The sequence below is a fragment of the Halichoeres trimaculatus genome, unplaced genomic scaffold, assembly GCF_033239565.1.
Source record: "Halichoeres trimaculatus isolate MK-OKI-2021-1 unplaced genomic scaffold, fHalTri1.1 fHalTri1_scaffold_21, whole genome shotgun sequence".
In the NCBI taxonomy this organism is placed as follows: Eukaryota; Metazoa; Chordata; class Actinopteri; order Labriformes; family Labridae; genus Halichoeres; species Halichoeres trimaculatus.
The window spans coordinates 2,627,369-2,653,348 of record NW_027437199.1 but is presented as its reverse complement, the minus strand read 5'-3'; the positions used below and the strand labels follow the sequence as shown (position 1 = coordinate 2,653,348).

Here is a 25,980-nt window from a genome sequence, read left to right as displayed (position 1 = left end):
GGTCTGTCAGGGGCTCGTGAGTGCAGTTCGATCTGTTGTCCAGGCGGCTGCGCGTGCTGCCGTACCTGGCTGCAGCGTAGAAAACAGCCAGAAATCAGAACCGTCAATCCGCCCCGAGGAGACCACGATCCGGCCCTTTGACCGGTCTGTTCCCCTTCCCCACACCGGCATCTGTGCCTCCTCACAAGCCCGGAGAGAGGGGGGTCCAGCGCGGGGCGATACACCACCAAGGACCGACCAGCATGGACCCCCAGACGAAGGACCGACCGAGCCCGGCTGCTGGGGGTTTCAGCGGCCGCTTGGCCACTCTAGGAGCCGATGGCGGTGACTCGGAGTCCGGAGCCGGGTCGGAGGAGGCTGCTGTGGGCTGCTGCAGCGATACGTTCACCAGCCTGCCCGACATGGAGCAGGAGTCTCTGGAGGAGAAATTAAGGGGACTGGCTTTCAGAAAACAGACCTCGTATCGGTGAGTGTGGCTGGGAGGATGCTGGGACAGGATGTTTGGTCAGGGGAGGATATGTTGGTGTTTGTGTCTCTCTGTGTCTCCCTGTGTCCTCTGGATGTCGAGAATTCTGCTGTTTGAGCTGAACTCGGAATAACATGTCAGCGCACTGAAAACATGGATAAAACATGGGACATGAAACTGTGGGTGAATCAGAGTCTGGTTTGCTAATTTGAAGCTAAATTTACAAACAGTATGGCTTCACATGTTCACGTTATGATAAACATCGTGCTACGCTACCAGGGGCGTGTTTAGAGGGATGAGCAGGGGTGGACTGGCCCTTTGTAAATCAGGGTGGCCATCCTAGAAGCGCCCCAAAATCCTGATTACTTTGTTAGGGGCGGGACTTAGCATCAAACAAATTAAATAAAAATATTAGCACATCTATCGGATAAGACAGAAGTGTCATAAAACAGAAAAAATGTCACCCAAAAGATATATTTTCCTGCAACGTTTTGGCACCAATTTTTGTCAAACTTGGAAAAGGTTGAACTCAGACTTCTTGGAATTAAGGATTGACTTTTGGAGTTTTAAAACGCACTTTAGATTTTGGCGCAGCAGCGCAATCGTTAGCATGCTCGCTACTGGATCTCCTTACTAGGAAATCAAAGGATCCCACGAACTTAAGCTGTCAATGAGGTGTCTTTTTAAGAGTTTAAGAAATATGTAGACTTTCAGAGCTTAGTATTCAGAGATGAAACATTTCCAATCATATTTTGGTGATGAGAACAGCTTTTGTAAAAATGCTAAAATCAAGCTACATCATAAAAAACAAACATATAAAACATTACAAGTAACCAATCCTTTGAAATGTTTATGATGCTGCAATTCTAATTATCCAAATTGATTTCAAACTTTGTGTTCAAGATAATGAAACTATAAAAGTTGATAACGCTTTTAAAACTCTTGAAAATACGGAAAAAAACATTGTTGATTGATTTCCTGATGAAAGCTAAAAAGGAAGAAGGAGCTTGCTGAAGAGATTTATGGTCGAAATCCCAATTTGAAATATCCAAGTTGTTTATCTTTTTAGTAATTGAATTGTAGTATAATTACACACACACACAGACATATGGATCAAAACACACACATTACACTCAGTGTGTGTGTGTGTTTTCTCCCGTGGTGCTGCGGCCCTGTTGTGTCGGGGACTGGGTCTGGGTTAGGGGGAGAAACAGAATTGATTTTCAGCAGTGTGTGTGTGTGACTCTCCCTGTATTTGTCTGTGTGTGTGTGTGTGTGGACAAGTGTGTGTGAATGCCAGCAGCAGCTTGACACCCTGGTGTGACTGGCAGCTGCTGCTGATGGTGAAAACTGGCCGGGAACCAAACACACACTGATGAAAACACACACACGGTTCGGTCTCACGTGCGCGAGTTTTAGTGTAAAACGTCGGGAATGTGAACTCTCCGTCCTCCATCTCTCCATCTGTGTCAACCTTTGTGCTGAAAATGATCGACGGTTGTGGGTCAAATCGATAATTTGACTTGTTTGTGTGAGTTGTTTTGGGAGATTTTCAAAATAAAAGCACAGTCAATGCATTTAAAATCCTCAAAATCAAAATTTATCCCCAGAAACTCAACGTTACGACAAATTTGAAGTGATTACTTCTTTATTTTCCATCTGTTTCACACAAAGTGTTGAAATTAATACACTTTACAGCTTCATTTTCTCCACATAGATCTTATTTTGAAAAAATAACCGGCCTGTAGATATTTTTTTGCCTTTAAATAATAAATCAAGACCTCGTTCCCCAAATTAACGTCAATAAAAAATGAGCCATAACTCTCCTCTGAGCCTTTGATTTCAGCAGCAATGAACGTCCCAGGCAGATTATTTATGCATCATGTGAACACATTAAAGAAGAATGACGTGTCCCTTTGGGGGGAACATTAATCTAATTTAAAAGAAAGGGTTGTGCTGAATAATCTGATTAGAATCTATTTGACGGATGATGATTATTCTTTTGATTATTCTCTGTTTGTGGAGCTCTGTTTGGGTTTCTGTGAGCTCGCTCTGGGGTTACAGGAGAAGACTCAGCGCTCTGTCACTCTCAATCGTATCTTCATTTACAGTCGCTCTCGTCTTCTTGGTGTTTCCCTCGAGGGGGGACCAGCTCTGCTTCAGTGAGGTTTCAGGATATCGTTCATCACGGGGAGTGCCGCAGCGTGTTTTCCTCTGTGACTCGTCACCTCTGTCCATGAAACGAGCAGTGAAGAGTGAGAGTGTGCACATCAGAGGAAACCTTCACTTCTGTGTGACTCAGAAAGACACGCAGACTGGAACATGGACTCACTGCGTCTTTGAGTCTGAATGCTCCAGGTTTCTGCAGAACATTTTGTTTTGGTCATGAGAAACATCTCAAAGAGCGACATTTGTCAGGCTGCTCTTAGAGCTCTTGTAACAGCTGTTGGAGGTGTGTTAAAGTGAGAAAATATCACGCTTCCCACGGTGTTGCTTTCTTTCTTAAAGCAACAGTAAAACATTACATGAAACATGTACAGACAGATTCTAACCTCATGACTATTAAAGATATTCACCTCATTCCAAATGTAACAACTTTTCAGAACATTCCAGAATGTGAGCCCTGTGATTGGCCCGCTTAGGTCACATCTAGAATCTTGCAACAATTCCGGAACATTCTGTTTCAGCCAAACATTCCGCCTTCTTTAACAGCTCCTCTTGATTCTTCTTTGCAATAACTGAAGCAACATTTATCAGTCGGAGTTTCACATGATGCACTCAAAGTTTGGGGCGCACTGGTACCGATCCTGGTATCGGTATTGGTGGGGAGGGGCCAATCCATTTGCTGCATCACCAGTCTACAGGGAATAAAAGTTTACAATTGAATATTGATTTCTGTACATTCTGAAGCTTTTTTTTTGCTGGAAAATGTTGAAATATTTTAAAGTTTTAGGCCCTGTTTACTCGACAACGTTTCATTCAAAAACGCTAAAACAAACCAAAAAAAAAAAGTGTTTACACAGAAAAGCTGAGGGACTGAAACGCTGCAGTAAGCATGCCAGCCCTGCAGGTGGCGCCATAACTGTCTTGTCCAGAAGCCACTTTTGGTAGATCTCCTCTGAAGTAGAGTTGGGTCGATCATCTGGTGTATTGGTGAATGCTAAGAGCATTAAAGACAGACACAGATTCAGCAGCACAAGCACAGCAAGGTAGTCCACGGCGATCGTAGCAACGAGACTGTTGGACTGTTGAATGCGCTCGCACGAAGCTGTGGGTGATGTTAGCATTTCCACTGAAAACGCTGGCTTACTGTTTACATGACAACAGTGTCTGCAGTGTTTCAGAAAAATTCCACTCAGGAGGCCGTTTTCAAAAGTTTACGTCTTAGGTTGGCTAAAAAGCCATTTCCGTGTAAACATGAGTCCGAAACGCAACAATACTTTTGCGTTTCACCCTAAAACCAATGTCGTGTTAACGGCCCCTACCTTTAATAAATATTTACTTCATTACTCTCATCTACTCATTTTTTGGCTTTTACTTAAAATATCATCAGTGAGGTTTATTATTTTCCACTGGTATCGCGTCGGTATCAGCCGATACCCAAACTCCAGGTATTGCTATTAGTATGGAAATAAAAAAATTGGATCATGCATCCCTACTTAAAAGTGCTGTGAAAAACAAAACAACAAAAAAACTAATGCTACAAGACTGGTAAAAGGTAAATGGAGTCTTATAGAGATCACAATGCCTCCAAGTGTTTCGGCAGGGTATTGCAAAGTGACCGCATCAGTGTCGAGCCAACACCCTCTTCACCACAATTTTCACAAACTCGAACTGCTTCTCAGGTGAAAAAAACAGTTAGATCCAAAATTTGCAATAACTTAGCTTTGCCACAAAATACTTTAATATTGCGTTTCCCGTGCTTATGCTAGCAAAATAACTACACGATACTCTTTCCTTTGGAAGACATGCTGGGTTGACTAGTTGGTGTTGCTACGCCTCTTTGCAGCAACCATTGTTCTCCATTTGCTTGTATTATTTTACGAAATCCAAAAATCTTCAGGACTTTTTTTTTTTTTCTTTTAGATAAGATCAAGTACCTAGCCTTTATCTGTCATCTCCTACGGCATTAGTTTGTCTTTGATAAAAGCTTAAAGCTTACATCTTTGTCGTCCATCCAATTTATGGTATGTGGTAACTAGCAAACAAACCGTTACTGCCCCCTACTGTGATGATGTGTTAGTTACATTATTATTCTTTTTTTTTAAACTAACTCTTTTTTTTTTTAGTTATGTGGGCTTTTTTGACCTGTATTTTGAGAGTATAAGACAGTGAACAGATCATGAAACCAGGAGAAAGAGTCGGGTAATGACGTGCTGGAAAAGGGCCACTGAGCCAAGCTTGCGCCTGTCTTTTGCTTTTTATTGGCTCAGTTTTCATATCTCTTTTAAAAAAATGGTTATCATCAAAAGCAGAAGAGTCTCAGCTCAAATGCTTCACCAATCATTTTCTCAGTGCAAGTCCTGGCTGTATTTTGGCTTCACTTTTGCACAGCAGATAAAAACAGAGGCATGTTGTCGATGTTTATTCACAGTGAATTCCTGGAGCTCAGCATGAGTACGAGGTAACATTTCAAGGCTCTGTTTCCATCAGTTTAAACTGTGACTGTGACTTTAAAGGCACCGTTTTAGCTAATCGTAAATTTCTAGGTAGAAACTACGAGGAATCTGGGATTCTTTGGTTGTAAAATCTTGAATCTTTTAGGGTGTTAAAATGACAGGAGGCTATGTTGGATATTTTCCACTTATGTCCGCTCAGAGCCCACCAGCGTCACTGGAAAACCCCAGTTAAATTCGTTTAAAATTTGATTTGTAACTGCGGCCTTTGTTTTCCTTTCTGCGTGTTTTGAATCAAGAAAAATTATTAGTTTCATGCTTATTTTGACCAATTTTTGGATATATTTTGATGATTCCCCTGCTTGACTGTACTTAGAGACACCCTGGAGTGTCTGTTACACGCCTTTGTGTTGTGTTGACCTTTGACCTTAATGGATAAAGCTGTGGATAATCTGTGAATGTTCCTCTTCATGGACTCAGCCATGTGGAGGAAATGGCATTAGCTGGTCCGAGGAGCTGGTTTGTAAGAAGGTGGTTTACATAGCTTTGAAGTGTCCTGTGCCAAGAAGTGAATTACCATATGTGGCAATATGAAAGAGCTGAGGGATGATGCCGTCAAACATCAAAGACTGAGTGTGTGTGTGTGTGTGTGTGTGTGTGTGTGTGGTGTGAGGTGTTTATGGCAGCTCAAGGCAAGTGTAACTTATCTGAAAGACACTCGTCACACTTTGTCTGCTATGTGTGTGTGTGTGTGTGTGTGAGTGTGTGTTCCCAGAATACTGTCCCTCTTTTCATCTATTCTTAGACACCTCACCCATCTGCCTGCATGACAGCCCTTCCTCACTCAGTTGCTTTGTGTGTGTGTGTGAGTGTGTGTGTTTCATGCCAACCAGTTAGTCAGCACGCCGGTCAGTCTGTAAGACATCATTTCAATTAGCCAGTCAGTGTACCGGCCGGACGCTCAATCTGTAAGTGAGTCACTGAGCTGTTTTTCCTGCTTATCTGTGACACTCGTGGTCAGCAGCTCATTTGTACATTTCATGGGGCTTCTGGTTGTCAGGATGGAGATTTGTTTGCTCTCTAAAGCCTCGTACTCACAACCCACCAAGTCCCAAAGTGCCTGAAGACAACACAGAGACGCCTACGATATCTAAACCCTTCCTGGAATAACCTCTCACTGTAAAGTCATAATCGACTAATGGCATAAAATATTCAATAATTAAAGCCTCAGCTTGTCGGGAAATAACAGGAGGATGTTTTATGTGCAGAGGCTTTATCCGTGTGGTTGGTGCTGTGGTAATTATTCTTTAGTTTTTCTGTTTGTATTGGGAAGTTAATGGCAGAGCAGCAGCTAATGGACTCCTGTCCTCAGGGAATATTTTCTCACTGATTGATTGTCTCGTAAAATGAAACAGAATACTTGTGTGAAACTTTCAGAACAGCTTATATCGAACAAACAGCACCAGGTTGTCTTATTACAGCTGCTGTGATCAGAAAATGTTTGGCATTCTTAGTTTAAATAGGAAAAAAAAGGAAGTGTAGTAAAGTGTACTCTCCCTGCTTTGGTTTCAATTGTTTTGATCTATAAGAAAGCAGAGATGTGCTCTCCCTGCCTTAGATTTACACATACCCAGCTGAAACGGAGGGCCAGGTGTGCTCTCTAAGTCTTGTTTTATATAAATGTACATCAAAGAGAGTGGAGGTGTGCTCTCCCAGCGTTGTATTTACATGTTTGCATGTGAATGAAAGAAATAGTGTTCTCCCTGCTTGACTTTTCATGTAGGCACATGAAAAAAGTGGGGATGTGCTCTACTTGCTTGGCTTTTTATTTACCCACATGAAAAAGTAAGGAGATGTGTTCTTCCTGCCTAGGCTTTAATGTTCTAATGTGAACAAAAGGACAGGTGTGCTCTCCCTGCTTTGGTATTAAATGTACTAACATGCATGAAAGGCCTTTTGTGCTCTCCCTGCCTTAGGTTTACTTGTTTGCAAGTGAGATATAGAGCAAGGTGTGCTCTCTAAGTCTTGTTTTATGTGAATACATTTAAGAAAGAGGAGGTGTGCTCTCCCAGCTTTGGGAGACATGTATGTATATGAAAGAAAGTGGAGATGTGCTCTACTTGCTTTGGCTTTTTATTTACACACATCAAAGTGGTAGAAGGTAAGTTCTCCCTGCATTGACTTTTCATGTAAGCACATGAAAGGTGGAGGAATTGTGCTCTCCCTGCTTTTGTTTCCGTGTTGGCACATGAAAGGGAGGGAAGATGTGCTCTCCCTCCCATGGCTTTTATGTTTTGACATGAAACAAGGGGAAGGTGTGTTCTGACTGCATTTGCTTTTTATGCACATTTAAAAGAGAATGTTTGTGCTCTCCCTGCCTTGGCTTGTTGCATATCGGAGGGTATCAAAGGGGAAATGTACCTTCCCTGCCTTTCCTATCCATTTATGCACTAGAAAGAGGTGGAGGTGTGCTCTCCCTGTCTCAGCTTTTCATGTATCCTGATGAGGTGTCTGCATGGCTTTTTGTGTACACACTTAAAATAGAGAGTAGATGTGCTCTCCCTGCCTTTGCTCGTTATGTATTCACATGAAAAAGAGAGGAGGTGTTGTCTTGTCATGTCTGGATTATATTTTTGGCAAATTAAAGCACAGAGAAGGTGCCAAAACAGAGCCATACCACCAAATTTAACGTACTGAAAGCAAAGCAATGAGTTGTTTTGAATGAAATGACTACGAGCAGAGTTAGAAGTTGAGTTTCTCTGTAGCAGGATTAACCAGAGGAACGATGTAGCACAGCCATGTCTTACTACCAGTTTTGCTATTGAAGTGCTGTTTAGCCCCTGGTTATTTTTGTAAGACTTCACACATTGCTGAATAATTAATACAAACAGATTTAATCAATTATTTTGCCCTGGTGATTCTGGAAAACAGTCGAGTAGAAACTGGATCCACATGTGCCGGAGCTCTCTCTGTGTGGTTGTTTGTTTGTCTGTGCTCTGATTATTTGTCCGTCTGTCTCAAACCGTCCCTGTCCTCCTCTCTGAGCCCCGGGCACACCAAGACTCAGATCTGTACCTCACAGAGTCGCTCATTACTGGACAACAAGGCCCAAAACTAAACAGCAGATTCCTGACCCTGACTCTGCTGCCCACACCATCTATTTGCCCAAGACGGAAAATACAATCTCTTTATTTCATCACTCGGCTTATTGTGCGGTGAGGTTTCACCACCGCCTTCGTGGGAAATGGTGCAGAAACAAACTGCCACAGGACAGGATGTTGTAACATTATCCTCCACTATTTACAGCCCACTTCACAGAACGGCAGATCACAATAACTGCCTGTCATACCACCGTCCCATATAGGCTCTGTGTCAGTTTGAAGTATGGACATGGAAGAAAGGCTGGAGCGACACATGGGAAACAAGCACATGAAAAGATTTCGATGTATCTCATGTTGCTGCTGCTGCGCTCCACCTGCAGGGGTAAACACTGATCAAAGGCCTTTCATCATTTGATGCTGCCAGAATGTAAAACTCTCTTTTCAGGCTTCAATTAGGACAGAGCACTGAGGGGAGAGGAGGAACAAAGAGGGGATAAGAAGATCGGAAAGAGAGCGAAAGGGAAGAAAGGGCAAATGCTGAGACAAAGTCAGAGTTGAGTCACGACTGGATGATGTATACGAACAAAGAGCAGCACAAATGAAGCAGAGGAGGAAATGATGACAGAGCAGAAGTGACAGACCAGCAGTGACGCAAGGGAGAGCTGATATAATAGATAACTCTGTGATACAGCAAACGTTTTTGATACCTTTCTTACTTTGTTTAATTGTAGTAATAAAATTAAGATGTTACTGATTGGCAAAAATAAGGATCAAGAACTTCTCACGTTGTCTGTTTAGAAGGCAGACTATTCAGGGGGCTGCAACTGACCACATTAGTGTAACTAATGACTTCATCTGTTCAGTAGCCACTAGGAGTGGGGATGGCTGGATGATTCACAACACAATATGATATGATATGATTGGTCAATGCAACAATACAATATGATATGATGATCTTGACAAAATGATATGCGTTACGATACAGTCTAACATGATACCTTATGACAACACAAAACAGCGTTATACTATTAACAAGGTGGTACGTTTCAATTTGACACTATACATTATGATACGATGGGAAAATATATGATACAACTACAGTATTATACACTATGGTACAAAAAACTTATATGATATTAAATGATACTATGTGATATGATATGATATGATTTATGACATATATGATACATGATATGATATGATATGATTTATATATATGATATGATATGATATGATATGATATGATATGATTTATATATATGATATGATATGATATGATATGATATGATATGATATGATATGATATGATATGATATGATAAATTATGGTATGACATGATATAATATGAGAAATGATATAAGATATATTATGATATGATATGATTTATGACATATATGATATATGATATGATATGATATGATATAATATGATATGATATATGATATGATATGATATATGATATGATATTATATATTATGGTATGACATGATATAATATGAGAAATGATATATGATATATTATGATGTGATATATTTTAATGACATATATGATATGATATGATATGATATGATATGATTTATATATATGTTATGATATGATATAAGATGAGATGAGATGAGATGAGATGAGATGAGATGAGATGAACCTATACAATACGATACAACACGACACACGTTTCAATTTGACACTATACATTATGATACGATGGGAAAATATATGATACAACTACGATGAGATACAGTATTATACACTATGGTACAAAAAAATTATATGATATTAAATGATACTATATGATATGATATGATATATGACATATATGAGATATGCTACAATATACGATATATTATATAATATGATATTGTATATGATATGATATGATATGATATATTATGGTATGACATGATATAATATGAGAAATGATATATGATATATTATTATATGATATGATTTATGACATATATGATATATGATATATGATATGATAAGATTTATATATATGTTATGATATGATATAAGATGAGATGAGATGAGATGAACCTATACAATACGATACAATATGATACAGTTGGTTTTGTTACCATATCATACCAACTTTATTTATAGAGCACTTTTAAAAACAACCACAGCTGTAAACAAAGTGCTGTACAGGTAGATCAAAATAAAATGATAAAAACAAAAAAGGGAAAACAGAAACATAAAAGAAAGTAAGTAAAAACAACTAAAAGCAAAGCAAAACAAATAAAAGGGAATAAGACCGTTGCTACAATACAATACATTTTGATACATTACTATTTGGTACCATACAATATGATACAACACACACAAAATTATGTGAAATGTGAGGTTACGACCTGACGCAATATATGTTACGATTATATATGTTACAATACATGTAACAGTTATGTTAAATTACGATACATTATGATACTATACATAACAATATGATACTTAAGGATATGATACGTTGTAATAGTTTACGAGACAGAACAACATGATCCGTACACAACAGAATGCAATAAAATACAACTCAATATGTAACATTACGATACATCACATTAAAATGTGATACTGTACATTCTTTACTTGACAATAAGATTTAATACAATCTGTACAAAATGTTATGATACTATAGGTAATGATACTTTAAGACATAATGTTGACACAAAAGGATCCAATATAATATTTAAACCTAATATTAGATACATTATAATATGTTGCAGTACGATATGATCCGTACAAAATTGTATGATATGATAGGATACAATGCATTGTATTACGAGGCTTTACCATGAGGGAAGAAAGATACACTACTGTAGGATACAGTACAATACAATATGATACAATTCAGTACAATACTATGAGATCATTACGCTGAACTCTGATGAGACAGATTCCTGTACCCGTATCAAGTCAATCCAACTTTCGTTTTCCAATGAAAGGGTTGCTCAATGTGGGATGAGGCAGATATTCCCTGGAAATCTCTCATAGCAAAACGTGTCTGTGACGGATCTTATCTTTGTTATTGATGGAAATTTACACTTCTCAAGATCACAATCAACAAAATCTAGTTCTTCATACTTTAGGCTTTACAAATGAAAACACCAGCTGTTGCCAAACATGGTGATGAAAAGCTCCAACAGTCAACCAATACCTATCAACTCCAAGACAAACAGCATAGATTTGTTTTCCTGGCAGCGCTGTCTACATTCTTCTTTCATTTCAAACAAAGCTCTGCACTGGAAGGTGTTTGTGTCGAGGCTTGTGGCATCAGATTTCATCGGCATACCTGCTTTGAGAGTTCATTAATTCTTAACCTTGTGATCCGAGTCTTCAGTTATTTCATAGAAACAATGCTTGAGCGTCAGCAGCCTGAAGGAAGAACATACTTCAGATCCAGAAGCCTCTGTTATACCAGCCGTCTTACAGCGAGAGTGGAGCTAAAGCAATGCGTCTCAGAGCAGCACAACAGCACGGGCCTTCCCCTGGGAAATTAACTTTGACAGAAAAAAATGATCATTGCACACAACGGGGAAAACATTGAACATATTTAATTGTTCAGAACAGTTACAGTTGAATTAGCAGTGAACACTGCTCGTGTATCTTGTTTATGTCTCGGTACAAAGCAATCAGCGTTGGCTTTGAAGTGCAGGGACTGAATCAGATAATGTGGCAGAATGGGAAGAAATACAGGGACAATCTGAGAAATCACTACAGGGACAAAAAGGACCAGAGTGCACTTCAAACAGACGTCACAGTCGTCACGCCACATTTTAAAACGGCACCAAATTTGGTCACCAGCAATACCCCGTCAGCTTATTAGACTTTCTCTATTTTTAGCCACATGGGTTGGCCTGCTCGAGGTATGGCACTGTCAGTTTCTTTATTGGTTGATCTGTTTGTTTTTTCAGGATTGAAACATAAAAACTGTTGCACAAAATGAAATTAGCAAAGGATAATTAGGAAATTAACATTTGTACTCACAACAAAGTGCCTTGTGTTTAACCTGCGGCTCTGGGGCCTTATGTGGCCCTTTGACTCCTTTGCATTGGCTCCTTACAGCTTTAAAAAAATATTAATGAAATACATTTTTTTAATATTTTTCTTACAGAGGGTATTGATGATTAAAGACATTGACACTAAATACAACCCTGCATTGAATTGAATATGCATCACATCTTGCAATTAAGTTTTCAAGTATATATTTTTTTACATTTTTTGAAACTTTTTTTGAATTTCAATATTTTGGAATTTTTGCAAATTTGGAAAAAAACATCCAAATTTTTGGAAGGTTTAGCAAATTTTTTTTTTTTTAAATTTCTGGAAATTTTTTGTAAATTATTAAAACTATTTTTTTTTTCAAATGTAAATTAAAAAAAAAAAAAAAAACAATGTATTGAAATGTCATAAATTCTGCAAATTTGTGACATTACAAGTTTTCATTTTTTGAAATATTTGCAAATTTGTCAAGAATGAAAACTTTAAGTTATCACATGTATTATTTTGTAAACACACAAAAAAACTCATTTCGATAATCATTTACTAGATTTTTACAATGTAAAGAACTTTCTAGAATTAACAATTAGTCTGAATCTCAAGTCGAGCTTGTTTAACTCCTAGATTTTAAACAGTTGTTTAATACTTAACCTTTTCTCTCATTAATGATCCATTTTGAAGCACTTTTTACATAGACATTATACTGAAATTTTAGGTCGTGGCTTCCTGGGTGTTAATGTTTGGCCCCTATAACAAATTTAACTCCAGTTATTTGTGAACGGATAAATAATAAAGCTACATACCCAAAGCTGTAATTGTACCAGGCTGTAAACACATAAAACTCAACTCTAAAAAACAAGAATTTTAACATAGGACCAAATGAGGATTCCAAGGCTTTAGGAGCAAGCCCCCAGTGGAAACTAGAGGTACTGCAGTTTTCTAGGTTAAAGTATTTGTGTGATGTTAATAAAATGTAAACAAACAAACTTGTTACTTAAATTTTTAGTCAGAGGAAGGATATCTATTAACTTCTAGTCTAGGCTAAGAAAGCCGTGTTTGACTCCAAGTTGTGCCGACAACCATTAGAAAAACAAGAGTCCGTTTAAAAGGTATCGTCTTTATGTCTCCTCCAGGGACAGAACACCGATATGATGGACAGCAGAGACCAGAGGTAACAGGCTGATAAAATGCCAACTGTGGCTTTAAATAACAGCAGTTGACCTGTTCTGCCTTTTGAATTATCCATACATCCATACAGCTTATCCTCCTCCTCCTCCTCTTCAGCGTCATAAATATGCATCAGTTCATCCGTTCTGAGGATAAGAGGGAAAACCGTGTTACTGAGCCTTGTATATCATCAACAATTGGTGCTCGGATCGTCCGCTTAAAAATTCATGAGTGTCTTTAAGCTGCCTGGACTCTGAGCCAAGCGTTCCACTGAATTTAACATCAAGTGTGCAACAAAACGGACTTGAACGCTGCTTGTATAAAACATAAGGGACTCGCTGCTTCTGCAGTATGATTCTGAGTGCACAGGTGAACTCAGGTGAAAGCTCTCATTCCTTATTGATTTCATTGGCTAAATCCGCCTTCGCTGCGACGGGGGAGGGAAGACAGAGAGGAGCCGGAGCAACAAACCAAAGTGCTCTTTGTGGTAGCTAGAAAAATACATTTTATCTTTTTATCGTTACAGAAGGATAAATGATTTAACCAGCTCCAGGCACAGTTATTATAATTCATCCTGAGGGGGACATGAACGTGTGCGTTAACTCTAACGACAGTCATTTCACTGGCTGTTAAGGCATAAAATTACAAACCTGATCCACAGTTTACCTCAGAAAAACGTCAAAGTAAGAGGAGTTCAACCTCTGGGCACCATGAATGTCCCAAACCAGAAGGTTCAACCGTGAGAGGATGTTGAAGGGAATGCTAAAGGCTAACTGAAGGGTTCAACAAGGGATGCACAATACTGGATTTTTTGCCGATATCTGATATGCTGATATTTATCTTCGAATGTGGTGTTGGTGTCTGGTTTTAGCTCCGTTAGCCATGTCTGTGAATAGCATGATGCTACTCTGCCCTCTGGTATTCCCTCTGTTCCTGGGTTAGCACAGCTAGCTTGTCCATCTTATTGGAGATAGATCTTACGTTCCCAATAACGATGGGAACTTTTGACCAGGTCGATGTCGTCACTTCTTAGCTCACACCTGAGAACCAGCACCTGCTTCTCCTCACCTTGTGGGGAAACATCTGGCCTAGCACCAGTTAGCATCGACATGCCACAGGCTGCTTACAGCTGATTTCTCATGTAAACAATGCAGCCATGGTTACATGTAGGATCTCCAGACAAACACAGGAGCAAAAATATTAAAAATATCACCCTCTTTTGTATTCTTAGCTTAAGCTTCTCTTTGACCACAAACACTAAAACAAAAGCTGATCCAGAGGATTAGAGATTGTTGAATTAATTCTGGTATCAGATTGGATTAGTTTTGGTATTGGCTGATATCGGTGTTTGAATTCAGGAGTGAAAAAGCGGAATTGAGGCATTTTTATTGATTTACTTTTCTGTATTATTCATCAAATGTCCATCTATTGCGGATAAATGCCATTCTAAGGTTTTTTGTTGACTTATTTTTGTATAAATCCCCCAGAACTTCCTCTTCTGAGACAATTTATGTCGTGAGACTAAACATTTTGTTGTCTTGTGTGTTTTTCTACCTTGGTTTTCTCACCGTGTTGACTTTAAGAAGTGACTCGTCAGCTTGCAGGTAACTCAGTGGTGATCGAATCTTTCAAACCGGCCCACTCATGACGGACGGACCGCTCAGGGGGAAGGTGAGGACGAGGGAAAATTCAGGACGGATGCTGCGGTGCTGAGGCGGCTCTGTGATCTTTTCCTGGCTCTGTGTGTGTGTTTTTGCGTTATTGTGTGAAGCATGACGATGTGTTGTGTGTGTCCTCTGACTCACTAACGCTGTCTTCCTCCTCTATCCCTCTATACACACACACATTATAGACAGAGAGGCGTCAGTACATCCCTCCTCTACCCGCTCCGAGTAACGCTGCTCCAGTTGGCGGCGGCTCTGTTTGTGTACGCGTATGCATATCAATCATTTTCTGCTGCGAAGACGAGGGATGATGAGCTCTGTTTTAGGAACAGAGGGAGATTTTCTCTCTCTGCTTTCCTAGCCTTTTCGGGAGTGTTTCCAGAGTCCAAGTGTGTGTGTCGGTGTGTGTGTTGGGGTCATTTTGCCCTTAGTGCATGGACTGGCTGACAGGAACCACTCCTTATTAGTCCTGTGGTTCGCTATAAGAGGCTTTTCCTGCTTGGAAATGAAGGTTTGAATCGGTGAAAGGCAAAAAGGGAGAGGAAAGAGAAGGAGGCGTGTCAGAGATGAGTCTGAAATCTAACCGGACAGGTAGGAACAGGACATGTTTCCTCTTAGTTTAATCTGCTGTAATTCAGTTAAAGTCAGTGAGTTAAGAAAGACAGACCCCCTTCAGTCTCCCCCTGCTCCTTTATGAACTGTAGTCTCCTGTTTACATTCCTCTCATGGAAAGGAAAGAAGCACGAGCTGTAAATCGAAGTCTACACGCTCCTCTCTGAAGGTTTCCAGACTCAAATTCTCGAGAAGAGAAGGGAAAATAATAAAATAATGCCCACATTCTTCATTTGTATCTATTTGGGGCCTGAGCCCGCCAACCAGTGGTTAACCCCCAAATTGCGTGCCTTTTGCTCGGAAAAAATGTGAACGCACCTAGCCCTAAAATTCAAACTCGTTGAAAAATTTGTGATTCCACTGCTCGACCAAAAATGAATGCTCCATAGCGCCCCCTAGGGGCTTAAAACTTCAGCCCCTTTGGCTACTTTGAGCTACAGCCCTAAAATTTGGTGCACATAACAAACATGCCTGGCTCTACAAAAAAGTCTCTTACGACTATCGTGATTTCCTAACAGGAAGTTCGCTATTTGGACGTAAACATCGGATTATGGCAATTTATAAGCTACGTATTTGTATGAAGTAGTCCTAGGTTTTTTTACTTCTCACCTCCAAACTTGGCCTGACCATACTAAACACATTGAAGATCAATAATTGTATTCAAATTTTTATAATTTTTTTCGGTGTGGCTACGACTTGGGCTCAAAGTTCGGCATTTTTAAACTTTGTCGGATCTGCATGAAAATAGACACACATGTTAAGTGTTGCGCCCCGAACGCGGCCATGTCATTATTTTCCCCTGAAAGTACAGCGCCCCCTAATAGCAATGGCCTGAAATTGTCAAAACTTGGGTTCTTAGGGTACGTATTTGAATGAACTAGTAACAAAAAAATCTATTACCTCAATAGTTGATTCCGAACAGGAAGTTCACCAATTGGACGTAAACATCAGATTTTGACAATTTCTAGCCTGTGAATTTAATGGAACAATTCCCAGGTTTTTCATCTGATCAACTCCAAACTTGGCTTTCGTATACCGCAAGCATTGACAATGTCAAGTTACAAATGGATTTTTGCTACGTGAATGGGCGTGGCCACAGAAGACTTTCAAAATTGACCATTTTGGCTGCTTCATGAAAACTTTAATAGCTCTATAGTACAGTGTTGGATAAAGGCCAAAATCCACACAGAGCTTTAGTGTCACACCCTGACTGCATTTCTATCACTGGTGGCACAAACATGAGTGCTGTATAGCGCCACCCAGGGTCTCAAATCTGCAGCCTGTCCAGCTACTATAAGCTACAGGCCTGAAATGTTTATAAAAAAACAAGAAAATGGGCTTTTTGAGCTGTGAATCATGAAAAGAGACAATAAAAAGCTTAAATCCATCACAGTACCCCCTCTTTAAGTTCTTTTTAATCAGCTGTAGTGTAGATAATGAAACCAGGCAGATCAACAGAGCACCACTGTGTGTAAATGAGACTGAACAGGCAGCTAACTGAAAGATTGATAGCCCGGCTGATTGACAGACGGAGCGAACAGCGAGCAGTCTCCAGGCTGGAGGTCTTGTGTTTGATCCCTCTGTAGGGAAACCTGCTTATGCAACTTTTATCATGATGCTGACCCCCTCCTGGCCTTATCTGTGAATTCAGAGGAGCGGGATGATTGGCAGGCTGACACTGTGGATACTATCTCAGTGGAGTATAAATATGAAAAAATAAACCTCAGCTACTCTTAAGATGCTAATGTCCTCCGTGGAGACCTGCAGACCTGTTTTCTGGGTCTCTATCAGTTCTTCTAAAGCAGCACCTCCTCCTCCAAAGATCCCATCTGTCTGCTTTGAGTCGATAATGAACCTGCAGAGTCGACTGCTGAGGTGACACTGACTCCATCACTGCGACTGTAACTCCTATTCTTTCTCTCCGATGAGTCTCATCTTTCATGATCACGCGGCATTTTCATTGTGACAGATACAGCAAACATCAGTTTCAGTTTTATTTTGAGCAAAAAATATACTTTTTTAACCATGAGCCATGTGACTTTTAAAATTAATCGATCATAATTGTCTTAACATGGGTTGCAGCTTCTTGGTAATTCTGCTGTAGCTAGCTTTAAACTTCCTCTACTGTGCATGGGTTGTTCGAAGTTAAAGCTCCTGTGAGGACTTTTTGACGGGTCATGAAACTGGCTGAAACTAACATAAATTTTTCCTAATGACCTCAAAAACACACTTGTCCATTATGAAAATACTAAAAAAGTTTGTTTTGTCATTTTTTTTAAAGTCTGAAACTGCTGCGAGGGGGTAGGTGTCAGATGAGGTGATAGATATCACACTGTGGAAAAGCACTTTTTTTTTAAACTGTTAGTTAAAAGCAGGAAAAATTTTGCTAGAAAACACATTTCACAAGTCAGGACAAGATGATAAAAGGTTTGTCCGCAGGGGGCGCCAGAGTCAACACAAATGGAGTGTCCTCACAGGAGCTTTAAGCTAGCGAAACGGACATGATCAGTCATTTTTGGCCCATTTGTCCCAGTTTCACTGTAGATAGTAAGCAACACAGAGGCTACACCGACTTTCTTTGGGGGTTTAAACTTGACAGTGAAAAAAAATGTTTTTGGGCACATGAAATGACAAAGTTCAACTTGTTGCTTGTTTTGGGTTGCTGTTAGCCCAGCAGATTAAGCCAGCGCCATTATAGACTGTTAAAAAAAGAAAATAGACCTTGTCTTGCTCAGATCTAAGTGAGGTTGCCACAAAAACTGCTCCCCCTGGTGGCTGGCTGCAGTATAGGCCAAAAAATCTAGCTCCCCAGTCATTCCAGATGGGCTGTGATCAAACTTTAAAAAACTATAACACCTGGTAGAAGGTGTTTGAAGATATTTTGCTGCATTATGTTCAAGTAGTTTTTTTTCTGAAAGTTTTATTTTTGTTGGTTATTAGAAGTTAAAAACAAGGCGTCACTTACGTCAAGTTTAACGATTACTGACAGCTGATGTTGTTGTGTATTTTTTTCGGGCATTGTAAAATACGTCAAGAAGGACAACCAAGAAGAGATTAAATAGATGTTGTCTCGCTCAAAGTGGGATAACTACAAAAACTGCTCCCCCTGGTGGCTGGCTGCAGTTTAGGTGAAAAAAATCCAGCTCTCCAGTCATTCCAGATGGGCTGTGGTCAAACTTGAAAAAATTAAAACAACTTGTTGAAGGTGTTTGAAGATTGACAGCTGATGTTTTTGTGTATTTTTTGGGGGATTGTAAAATATGTCAGGAGGGACAGCCAAGAAGAGACTAGACTCTCCATTTTTGTCACCCAGCTCCACTCCAACTCCCTTTTATTCTGCTGCTCCATCACGCCTGTTTTTGCTCCTCATACTGAAACAAAAAACACTTTTCATTTCTGTCTCTTCCACGATCCACCTCGCAGACTGCTGTATCCTCCAGCTGAGCATTTTCAGTGTTTTAAATTCATTCTTCTGCGTGTCATTGTCTGCTGTAATCATCTATTTAGATGCTTTTCAAAGGTTTTGATGGATGAGAGAGATCTGCGGCTTTGATGCCTGATAATTTACGCTGACTAATTTGGTGAAGCTCGATCAGCCAGCTGCTCCGTCGGCACCGGAGAGGACTGTTTGTTCAGGAGGAGCTCTGGGTTTAGTTTTTATACCCATCTGTGATTTACGTGTGGAAAACCAGTGAGATAAAGCCCACTCTGGATTATACTTCATGTGTTTCTCTTTCTCATAACTGTACATCTGCATTCCTTTCTATTTATAGGACTCTATTTATTCACACACACGTAAACACAGCAGTGTTATGTGCAGCTGGGATTAACCCCGGCCTGTTGGATGGCTCTCTTGTGTGTGAGTGTGTCTGTGCAGGTGGGATTACACAGCGCTGACGACCTCTTAGTGCTCAGATTGATGAGTCCCTGATCAAACTCAAAAGGCTCACACACACACACACACACAGGAAACACACACGTTGTACTCCCATTAAGTCAGGTTTTTATGTCAGATTTCCTCATGACCTAACTGACACTAAACCGAACCCTGACCTTAATCACTGACCCAAAAGTATCTTCTCAGCGTGGTCACGGTGTGTACATCCCGCACTGATAACCCACTTCTCATGATTTTTTATTAAAGTTATTAAAAATTTATTCGTAGGAAGATGGGAATTGACGTCCCAGTGCTTTATTTCTGCGCCAGACAGCACAGATTCATAATGTTAGTATTTTTACGCCTGATGGCTGTTTCCTGTCATGATGGAGGCATTGGAGGTTTCACTGCAGCCAAATCATGAATAATGTATCATAGCCTTGTTTTTGATGCTTGTGTGCTAATTGAAAACATTGTAGTCAAACATGTTGTGACATTTATTGTCCCAGAATATTCTGTTGTTTCTCTCAATATGATTAAATACGGTTGATATGATAAGATACAGATTCATTCATTAGGTAATAAAAGGCAAAGTAACAAAATGTATTTGACCTAAAATATCATTAAGTAACACTGAATAACATAGAATAATGTGATTTAGAATCACTCAATAAGGTGATTCTAATGAGCTTCAAGGGGGGCCGTGAAGAGTACCTTAAGTATTAATGTTTTACTCTCCCCATGTTTGGGGTCTTTTCTTCACTCTGACCGCTCGCATGTTGACTGACCTTTTCTTTGCAAAGGAAATAAAACCTTGCTGGCCTCCAGAAGTTTCTATTTCATTCTTCACCAGAAACAAATATTTTCACAACACAACACAACAAAAGGCAGCACAACACACGTACACTTTAACATAATGTTCTGCAATGCAACATTCTTCCTGGCAACATTCTGCTAGGCAACATTTTACAAGCAACTTTCTGCAACAAAATTCTGTGAAGCAACGTCTCACACAAAACATCTATCAGTGCAACGTCTCACAACGCAAAAGCTCAAAGTGCGATGTTTCACAGTGCAACGTCTTACAGTGCAACGTCTCACGGTGCAACTTCTTACAGTGCAACGTCTCACAGTGCAACGTCTTACAGTGCAACGTCTCACAGTGCAACGTCTCACGGTGCAACATCTTACAGTGCAACGTCTCACAGTGCAACGTCTCACAACGCAAAAACTCAAAGTGCAGTGTTTCACAGTGCAACATCTCACAGTGCAACATCTCACAGTGCAACGTCTCACAGTGCAACGTCTCACAGTGCAACGTCTCAAAACGCAAAAACTCAAAGTGCAGTGTTTCACAGTGCAACGTCTCACAACGCAAAAACTCAAAGTGCAGTGTTTCACAGTGCAACGTCTCAAATGCAAAAAATCAAAGTGCGATGTTTCACAGTGCAACGTCTCACAACGCAAAAACTCAAAGTGCAGTGTTTCACAGTGCAACATCTCACAGTGCAACGTCTCACAGTGCAACGTCTCACAGTGCAACGTCTCACAGTGCAACGTCTCACAGTGCAACGTCTCACAGTGCAACGTCTCACAGTGCAAAAACTCAAAGTGCAGTGTTTCACAGTGCAACGTCTCAAAATGCAAAAACTCAAAGTGCAGTGTTTCACAGTGCAACGTCTCACAACGCAAAAACTCAAAGTGCAGTGTTTCACAGTGCAACGTCTCAAATGCAAAAAATCAAAGTGCGATGTTTCACAGTGCAACGTCTCAAAATGCAAAAACTCAAAGTGAGATGTTTCACAGTGCATCGTCTCACAGTGCAACGTCTCAAAACGCAAAAACTCAAAGTGCAGTGTCTCACAGTGCAACGTCTCACAGTGCAACGTCTCACAGTGCAACGTCTCAAAATACAAAAAATCAAAGTGCGATGTTTCACAGTGCAACGTCTCACAACGCAAAAACTCACAGTGCAACGTCTCACAATGCAACGTCTCACAGTGCAACGTCTCATAGTGCAACGTGTCATCAGACAATGTCTCACAACACAAAAACTCACAACCCGAAAACTCACAACGCAACGTCTCCATGCAAAAATTCACATTGCAACGTCTCACAGTGCAACGTCCTAGTGCAACATCTTTTATAGCAAATTCTGGTATTGCAATGTTTCGTTATGCAACATCGAACAATGTAATGTCTTGTAACGTAACGTCTGGTAACACACCGTTACATAACACAACATCTTTTAACCCAACACCTTGTAACCCAATGTCACGTAACCCAAAGTCTCTTAATCTAACATTGAACAACTTAATGAAACATCTCGTAACGCAATATTTTGAAAAGCAACATTTTGTTACCCAACATCTCGTAACATCTCACAAACCCATCTTGCAATGCAATGTCTTGCAATACTACATCTTACAATGCTACGTATCACAATGCTACGTATTGCAACTCAGTGTACCACAACTCAAAGTATCACAACGCAACGTACTGCAACGCTAAAAGCTCATCACAACCATAGACCGTAAAAAACATGGACGTAGTCTCACAAAGTCATCTGTCTGTTTCTGAAACAGAAAATGAAGCAGATCGGCTATCGCGGGCATATTGGTAGGGGCAAGGGCTTTGTGTACAGCTATAGGGCGCCTGTCAGTCACGTGACCCTGAGCTCGTGCCTCTGATTGGGCAAGCTAGTGATCTTAATATCCTCTGAACTGCTGATTTAGTAAAAAATTTAGTCTCTTTCATCAATATCTTTCCAATCCAAACACACCAGCTGAAATCTGTGCTGACTGAAAGGAAAGATGAAGTCGTGTCGGTGTTTGAATCTTTACTCCTCTGTCACAAACCTGAGTAACTCGCCTTCGTCAGCAACAAGTTCCCACAAGTCGGCAAAGTGACTTTGCTCAACAATCCAATCATTGTTTAAAAGTTTTTCTTTTTCTCTCTGAAGTGAATCGTTTGACTTTGCTGGTTTTTATTCTTTTCTGCACACACACATTAGCTCACCCACACACACATGTCCTAACAGACCTCAGCTGCAGAGACACGCTATAATTAGTGAGACAGCATCTTCATCTTGCTCTCTTTTTATCCTGTGTGTGTGTGTGTGTGTGTGTAAAGAGAGTGAGCACTAATTGCTCAGGTCAGGTGAGAGCCATTAGTAAATAATTAATTTTATTAGGCAGCTGTAGCCTGAGGTTAGAGAGACACCACACTTAGCTCGTTTCAGAGCTCTGTCGCCGTCTCTACAGATTTCCTGATCATCAGTGTCGTTATGTTTTTTGTTTTTTTGCTTTTTAAACTTCTGCATCGTTTATCTCTTCTCGTTTTTCTCTCCTCATCTTCTCCTTTCTCTTCCTCTTTGTCAGTTTCTCTGCTGTCTTTGCTCTCGCTGCGTCTATTCTGAGCCATAAAGGTCAGATACAGATGCACGACTCAAATCTGATGCCTCCCACACATTACATGCTAGTTCTCACACACACACACACACACACACACACACACACACACACACACACACACGGCTTGCTGACAGACTGTGTAATTATGTAGGTGTCAGAGGAAGATGTGAGCGCGAGGAAGAGCCCAGCAGAGGAGGAGAGGGTTGGTATCACTCCCATGTTCTGGATGTTCTCGCTGTGGTTCATGACATGTAATAGCTGATTGTAGAGTCATTTAATAGACTATATGCAGGCCTGTTATTACTGTGACACACTGCTGCATGGCTCTGTGTGTGTGTGTGTGTGTGTGTGTGTGTGTGTGTGTGTGTGTGTGTGTGTGTGTGTGTGTGTGTGTGTGTGTGTGTGTGTGTGTGTTAGCTAATGTACAGTTCAAACTCTGCACTCTGAGAAAATTATATCATTGCTGACACCATACATAGCCTTTAACAGGGAGATCCTCCATGGGCTAACATAAAGGGGAATTAAAGGGATAGTACGTATATTTTGAGGCAGGGTTGTGACGCTGTTGGCTTGATTTTTTCAGCATACGCCCCATGTATACAGGTGGAAATCCTTATTGTGGCAATTGCAGGTTCAACTCCTGGCATTAACTATTTGCTGCATCTTTCCTGGAAAAGTATAACTTGGTAACGTGACGCAAATAAGTTAACTAACCTGCTTAACAAATAGCATAATTCACTCTTTAACTCATGTAAACATTTTCCTCGAGCCAACAACACAATTTACTTGCTCAACTTTCCCAAATTAAATTAACTCACCCAAAGAATAATTTCTTGTCGAAATAATTATTTCCGCATGTCACTCTGATAAAATATTGTACTCACCTAACTTTTGCAAAAAAAACTACTAACTTGTTAAATTCTCACAAATAATATCTTTTGCTCTCCTAATTCAAACTAATAAACATATTTACTCACTTTACTCATGTAAATAAAACAATTTGCAGGCTTAACTCACAAGAGCTAAAACTGCAGTTCCCTTAGTGTCCACTCGAGGCTGGCTCTGAAAGCAACAGAAAGCACATACACACCCATTTAAACATCATCGTTTGTTTTAGGGATGCAGGATATCGTTTTTTTTTGCCAATATGCCGATATTTTGCAACTCATTCAGCCGAATGCTGACACCAATATTTTTTCTTCATACCTAATTGCAGAGATCATCCACTTTCCCCTGTATTGGAAGGAGCGTACGATATTGTAGAGCAAACTCTTATCAGATTTTTTATGTATTATTCATTTCTTGTGCAAAATAAGAAAAATAATTACTACTGAAAAACTCAAAACTGTGTTTTTGTTTATGACAGTCACTTTCAAATTAATAATAAAAAAATGTAAATCCTACTTAAAACTTGGTTGATGCTCTTCCTGAGACAATCATAGAAATACTTTTAACCTGGGCAAATTTGACCAATGTCACAGTTGAAATGTTTTCACAGAAAACATGTACCAAGTGAAAGTGTACAGCAATTAAACCCAAATTAAATCAAATATTTTACTCTTTGACAGAAAATGTGTCTTAATTAGTCAACTACATGTACCATATTAACTGCTTCAGGAACTTAATCAAGTGTACCACAGTAGATTATTTTATTGGTTTATTCTATCTGTGGATATTGCAGTGTAGGCCAATAGCTGATATTTCATTTTAAGCCAATATTGGCCAATACCAATAATGTATGAAACCCCAAAAGGTTCATAATTAAATAAATAAATGAATTATAGATAAAAAACGAGAAATGACCATGTCAAATAAAAAGGCTATTTTGAGAAAGAGTATTATGAAATAAAAATTAACTTTTGTAAAAAAATTTTTTTTACTTTACAAAAGCTTGGAAAATTAATAAAACGTTTTTTTCAAAAAAGTATGAAATTGATAAAATAATCATAATTAAATATTTAATTATAATAATTCAATATTAAGAAATAATTAAACATATTTCATAATAAAATTGCCTTTTTTTTACAATTAAATGGCCATATTGTATATTTTTTATTCGTCAAAATGGTATTTATTTTAATTTTTGAAATTAATTTAGTAATGAATCTTTTGGGTTCCGTAATAACGTACAGATATAATCATGCATCCTTCTTAGATGTCTTCTTCCTCTTTTCAATGCTGGGTGTTGGCTAGCATTTCAGGCTCGGTGGCGCCCCCTCAGTTTTCTGTGGTTGTTGGGTGTAATTACAAGTTTTACATACGAAACTTTAAACAAGCATTTGTTGTTTATTTATCGAGAATAAATATGAGACGATCTGTAGTTCTGTTTGTTTTTTCTGTGGTAGAGAGCGATAAAGTAAAGATGAGTCACAGCTTTACATGTTCAGCCTCTAATCCAGGTTTGATTCGCCCATTGTTCCCAGTATACCTGCTCCATGGATGTTACACTGGTCGTGTCTTGTCTTGATATGTTTTTGTAGTTTTAAGGTGTGTTTCCGGGAACTTGTCTTTTCTCCTTTCCCTCTTCTCTCCCTACTCAAAGCTTTAATTTCCATCTCTGAACCCATTTGCATCGTCTCTGTCCGTCCTTTGACTTGTTTGCGTTTGTGCTGCCTCTGGTTTTGCATCGTTTTGCAGACGACTGTGTATCGTCAAACCTCTCCTCCCAGCTTTAAATCCTCTGCATTTTTCTTCTTGCCCAAACACGCCACCATGGAGTGAAAAATGCACAGTAAAGACGCACAGCTCCAGAAGTCTGGGTGTGAATATGTAAAATTAATCACAAGTGAGAAATCCAGTCAGTGTGTCGATGAGGTGTGATCACTGAGAGACGCGCTAAGTGATAAAACTGTTCATTTGCTTTTCTGTTAAATCAATATCTCATTTTCGTCCTACCTTTGCTCTGAACTCACAGGTTTGCAGTAAATCACCTGAGGGTGTGTGTGAGTGTCTGTGTGTGTTGGAGTGTGTGTTATTGACAGTTCATTAAGAGTTCAGTGGGTTTTTACCGGCTCTTATGTCTCCTGTGGGGCTGGCATCGACCAGCAGAACATTACCTGTCTATTACACCT

General features: G+C 39.7%; 1 protein-coding gene across 5 annotated transcripts in view; it reads left to right on the top strand.

Moving 5' to 3' along the window:
- Positions 1 to 25,980, top strand: part of dgki (diacylglycerol kinase, iota) — an 83,134-nt gene continuing 57,154 nt past the window's right edge. For all 5 annotated transcript variants that reach the window (XM_074697853.1, XM_074697851.1, XM_074697854.1 and 2 more), the window contains exon 1: positions 1 to 466. In XM_074697853.1, coding sequence (XP_074553954.1) covers positions 243 to 466 — 224 coding nt within the window. In that variant the 5' untranslated portion in view covers positions 1 to 242. The remainder of the gene's footprint in view (positions 467 to 25,980) is intronic.